Source organism: Pinus tabuliformis, chromosome 7, assembly GCF_031772625.1.
Source record: "Pinus tabuliformis cultivar Carrire ecotype Pingquan chromosome 7, CPIR1, whole genome shotgun sequence".
Taxonomy (NCBI): domain Eukaryota; kingdom Viridiplantae; phylum Streptophyta; class Pinopsida; order Pinales; family Pinaceae; genus Pinus; species Pinus tabuliformis.
The window spans coordinates 1,812,355,712-1,812,361,711 of NC_142293.1; the positions used below are offsets into that span (position 1 = coordinate 1,812,355,712).

At 36.3% G+C, this 6,000-nt stretch overlaps 1 protein-coding gene across 1 annotated transcript in view; it reads left to right on the forward strand.

The window, feature by feature from the left end:
• The window catches only part of LOC149255632 (F-box protein SKIP31-like), a 111,082-nt gene extending 108,439 nt beyond the window's left edge, over window positions 1-2,643 (forward strand). The window contains exon 8 of the mRNA XM_089460542.1: window positions 2,222-2,643. Within this exon, the coding sequence (XP_089316668.1) occupies window positions 2,222-2,292 (71 nt within the window). The 3' untranslated portion in view covers window positions 2,293-2,643. The remainder of the gene's footprint in view (window positions 1-2,221) is intronic.
• The last annotated feature ends 3,357 nt before the right edge of the window (window positions 2,644-6,000 follow it).

A 6,000-nucleotide genomic window follows, 5' to 3' on the forward strand; every position in this document is an offset into this window, starting at 1 on the left:
GTAATTATTCTTGCTGGGGTTCTCTGTTGGTCAACTGTTGTTGTGCAAGTCTTTGGGTACATTCAACGCCTTCAGTCTTTCTAGTGCTCTCTCCTTTTTCCTTACAATCACTCCAGACCTAGTCCTATTGTCAACCAAATCCGTTTTCCTTGGCTTTTATGGTTCCTCGATAGAGAATTCTGAGTCACTGAGGTGGTGCATCTAGTTCCTCCTCCCACCTCCGTCGGTTGTTTGGTTGGGAATCAATGGTTAATTTCTTTGATATGGTTCCTCCTGAGGTAAGGAGGTAAATCCTCCTCCTTGAATCAAAGGAGTTTGGGGAACGGGCTTACTTCTCAGACTCAAGAGTTGGAGGCGTTTCTCTAAAGTGGGTTCTAGATCCGGATAAATTTCAGAAGCGAAATCTCCAATTTCTGCATTCTATCACAGTGCACCAGTAGATGGAAACTCTCATGTGTATGGTCCTCAGGGACAAGCAGGTTGGCAATTATAAATTGTTTGTGGGGCAGAACGACATCATGAGACTCCTTGGGGATATTCGCTACAACCTAGATGACATTGTCACCCAGCTTTCAAGGGTGGAAAAATATGTTGTCTCAGACTCCAGCACTAAATCGGAGGAGATCAATGAAACTCCCGGCGTCATCAATGAGCCTCCACTCAACGTAGCTCCACCTGCTGCCTCTCCTCAGGGGAACTCCTCACCCCTCTCTTGTCATTATCTCCGAGTGAGGCAGTTAGCGGCATGACAGCACCAGTTTCTCAGTTGATGGTTTCTAGTGGTGGCGGTGAAAGTAGGTTACGGTGCTCTCGTGGTCAATCTATATGTTCTCATTTCAAGCCAACTTAGTATTTTGGATGTTGGCTGGACTTCACTGGTTTTTGCTTTTTTGCTAAGGGCTGACATGATGTAAAAATCCATGCTATTTTACTTACTTTTTTGACTTAGTTTGTCAAATGTACTTATGCCAGTAAATAGCTTCAGGGACTTATGTCTCTTAGGGATTAGAGGGCACATCTGGAAGAAGCCTCTGTCTCACAGGGTTGCGTTGGGGGTGATGCAGAAAATCTTTAGTGTTTGATGTAAACTTTTTTGATAATAAACGAAGCTTACAAAAAAAGGTAGCCCAAAACTATGTGGCTGTGTTATGTGCAACAACTATGTTCGTCCTCCTAGCTATTACAGAATGACTCGGTATTCTTATTTTATTTATAGCAAATATAATCTCCTTCATACTTATCATTAATTAATTTTATTTTATTTTCAGGAGTTAAAGACGAGGTATTACAACTGTTTGTTCAACAATCAATATCATCACCATTCTCAAAATAATGGCAAAGAAGTGGCCAAAAATGATTAGAGATTTTTAATTTTATTTTCGGGGGTTAAAACCGGGGTATTACAACAACTGTTTGTTCAACATTCACCATCATCACCATTTTTCAAAATAATGGCAAAGAAAGTGACCAAAAATGATTAAAACTATTGCAGCAAGGGATGTTCTTACAGGTTTCAGAGCATCCAGTAAATATTTGATTTGGGTTTGTGTTTATTTTGCATAATTGAATAGTTGGCAGGTGGGTGAGTCTCCGCCTTATGGGCGTGGGTGCACGAGCAACTTTTTGAAGAGTTGGATTTATCAGGCTATGGTTATGGCATGATACATGATATGCGCTATGTTGAAATAGTTAAAAATTAATACAAATAGAGATTTATCAGGCTATGGTTATGGCATGATACATGATATGCGCTATGTTGAAATAGTTAAAAATTAATACAAATAGAGATTTATCAGGCTATGGTTATGGCATGATACATGATATGCGCTATGTTGAAATAGTTAAAAATTTATACAAATAGAGATTTCCCGATGTCAATCACAAATTAAATACATGTAATTCATCGATCTTCAATCAAATATCACGTGTGTATATTAAAGTGGATAAAATTTAAATGTTCAAAAAATCTGCTCCTTCAATAGCAAGTACTGTCTTTCAAATCCTTTCTTCCTTGCATATACTGTCACCCTTTTTTGGAAAGTTTCAGACATTTTATTATCGTCTGTCTTAGTTTAGCTGATTTTAAAATCTTGCTTTGGTGTTATGATTTTAACGATTTTCGGTGAAAGGAGCAACATGCTTAGTATTATTATTGCTGGACTTACTGTTTTCAATATTTTTGTATCTTTATTAAGTTATTTAAATGTTCATGTTCTTGCAGCACGTGCGTATTTGCTGGGATACAACTGTGATGATGAGAAGGAACTTGAAGCGGCATTGGCTATTTGTTGATTGATTCCTCGCTTGGTTTTCGTTCGTCAGGAATCAAGTTGAAATTTTAAAGTTTGATAAGTTTGTTTTCTATCTAAATAGTATTCGGAGACTCATTATATCCTCACACCGATTGTATTTCATAAACAAGGCGAGGACTGCCCGGGAAATACATTATATCGTGCTGTGTAAATTTCAATCGATATTTATGAGATTTTGTTTTCAGTGGTAGCACGACCATATTAAAATCAACTATATGACTTTATTGTATCTGATAAGCCTTCACTTAATTTTCCAATGTTTGGGGTTTTTGTAAGACATATTTCTACAGTACAAATTCTATTTCTCACGGCATTTTGCAGGTTTTCTCAAGATATAGTTTTCTATGTGCGTCACTTATTTCATGCTGCTCATGATTGGTGTTTGTGCTAAACGTTATGCAATGCTGACATGCGCACACAAAAAACGTTGGGAACACTCACAAATAAAGACAATGCAAAAGAGAAAAGCTGCAAATGTACACGTGCTAAATACTCTTATGTCGCTATTATTTATAATAGTACACGGTTCAAAACGTGGAATGTAATCAATCAACTGAGCGATTAGTGGGATCGTAGATGTGGTGTTGAGTGGTTTAAGTATTTTGAGGATTAGGTCTAGAACCTGTCTTTCTAATTTGAGAGTTACATATAGTAATGTACATTTAAGATGCAATTCCACGTGAATTGGAGACAAGAGCAGACTGTACACCTTTGCTAGAACATGATTCTCAAGATCCCAATGATTTGGAGCAGGTCTATCAAGTAGGAAATTATTTGACTACTTGGTGTTCTCATGCCGAAGATGTTCTAGATAATTTAGGACAACAAGCAGAATTGATAAACGCAAATCTAAAATTGTTGTATGAAGAGCAACAGGAAGAAAAGAGAGAACGAGAAGAGAGAAGAAAAAGAAAAATGAAGAAAAAGGCCAAGAAAATCCCTAAATTTCATGTAGATATGTCAGCCCCGAACTATTGGGACTTAGAAGAAGAACAAGAAGAAGAAGCACCAGAAACAAGTGCTGGAGAAGGGACTTCCAGAGACACTGGAAAATTAACCAGTGGATCTTCTAGAACATTCAAGGCAGAAAAACCTTTTGAATCTAAGAAGGAAGTCATGACTTTAGAATAAGCTGCAATAAAGTTTTCATCCTTTATTATGCCATCAATAAAAAATCAAAATAAAGCTCACATCCTAAAAGAAGTTGTTAAGTATCTTAGAATCGAAGAAGATCTGTTTGCTAAAAATTCTAGTGGTTACATTCTAGATCTAGATAACTCATCCAATCCTGGAGTCTATTAGAATCTGGATAGGAGCCTTATATCAAATGCAGGTCACAACAAAGTTAGACAATGTGTCTATCATGATTTTAACAGAAAAGAGGATGGCAGGAGTTGTGTTTGATTGGTGGATGGGAGGTTCAGAAGCAGAAAGAATAGCGGTCATGGAAGCTGGTTTAGCTACATTAGAAATGTTGTTGAAAACTCAGTTTGTGCCATAACCAGTAGATGAAAAGAAACAGCTATTGACTGACCTTAGTTGTATGGAATTAAGAGATCTAAAATATTTAGATCAATTCAGTAAAGATTTTATGGCTAGTCTTTAAAGCTAATCTGTTCAATTATCTTGCCCAAAAATTTTCTTATCTATCAAAATTACCAGGAAACTTAGGAGATCTGATAATGAAAGATCTTGAGGTTCAAATGAAAAGTTTAGATCAAGTTTATTGGGTTGATCTTCTGTTTAGAGTCTCAGAAAAGGTCAAATATTTGTGTTGGCAGATTAAGGCGCATGACATCACCCCAAGTTCAGATGTCTGCAAAACAGTACTACCATGGACGCCTTTTAAATCAAAGAAGAAGAAATACAAAAGGTATGGTAGATACAAACCCAAAAGAGTATCGAACCCAAAGAGACCTTTCAAAAAATTCAGATATTTGAAAAAGAGAACTGGAACAACAATTGTTGTTTCATTTGTAAAAAGGAAGGACATTTTGCCAGAAAATGTCCCTAGAAATCATCTAGTAAACTCAAAGCTTGTATAGATATTGAAGAGTTCCAAGATGATTGGTCGGTAGTAGAATCTGATGAAGAAATTTCTGATGTATATATTCTTACAGAAGTTTCAGATAATGAAGATGAAGATCCTGTACAGAAAATGAATATTTGTTTGAATTGTTCTGATGATGATTTTTCTAGTGAACAACACTATAGTGAAATCGAAAGTTCTTCAACTGTTGAGGCATCAAGTGAGACAGAAACATTCGAAGAAGCCAAAACATCAGAGGAAGAATCCGAAGAAGCAGAAACATCAGAAAGACCAGACAAAGGTAAACAAATTGCATCATCTTTGCCTCAATTAAATTCTTTCTGTCCATTTGAAAAGAAAATTGCACCATCAACTAGTATACCACTGCCAGAGATTACGAGAAATGAACAAAACACATTGTTGAAAAAGATTGTCAAAACAGATAGCTTGATTTATATCCCAGTGGAAGTACAAGTCAAAAATGAATGGATTTCAGTAGATGCATTTGTAGACACTGGAGGATCAAATAATCTAGCTAGACCATCTTTGTTCAAAACTCTCTGGAAACCATTAAAGAATATACTAGTTTCAGAAACAATTGGAGGACCTGTTCAGTTCACACACTATGTAGACAATATTTCTTTAAAAGTTGGGGGGAGTATTGTAAAAATTTTAGCAATTCAACACTATGACCCTTCAACAAGTTTGATGTTAGGCATGCCATTTATAAACTCTGTGCTCCCGGTAACTATCAGCCAAGACAAGCTGATAATAAATCTGAAGAAAAAAGCTATATCTGTGCCTAGGCTAAGTATTGCAAACTCTGAAGCTAGGCGCGAAAATAGCCAAAAGAAAGTAGGAACTAGAAGGCCGTCTAAAGACTCAGATGACTGGCAAGAAGTCCTACAGAGTTATGAGGCTAGAGCAGAGAAGATAAATAAACAATCGGCATGTCTTGAAGAAAATTGGTCTATAGAGTAGAAAAACATCTATCAAAGACTTCTAAAAAGTTGCTCGGACAACCCGCAGCAGTTCTGGGAAACTGAAAGTCCGATGCAAGAAATAGTCACCTTACATGACAATGGAGTGAAAGGAAAAGTGATTCCCTGTACACCATCTGATGAACAAGAAAGGAGGAATCAAATTCAAGAACTACTAAAGATGCAGCTTATAGGACCCAGTGAATCTCACTATGCATGTTCTGCATTTTTAGTTAGAAATCATTCTGAGATAGTAAGAGGTAAACCACGGATGGTTATAAATTATAAACATCTTAATGCTATTACTCAGAATTTTAATTATCCATTGCCAAGACCAGAAGTGATTATGCAAAAGATTCAGCATAGTAAGGTGTTCAATGAATTTGATATGAAGTTAGGATACTACCAGATCCAGATTCAACTAGAAGACAGACATAAAACAACTTTCATATGTCCAGCAGGATCCTATCAGTGGAAAGTTGTTCCATTCGGTTTGAAGAACGCTCCAGCCTTCTTTCAAAGAAGGATGGATTATATTTTTTCTAAATATGATTTTATAGTTACATATATAGATGATATTTTGATTCATAGTCCAGATGTACATACTCATTTGAAGCATCTAGAGATTTTTCTTGAAGAAGTCAGAAATCATGGAATTGTTTTGTCAAGAACTAAGATA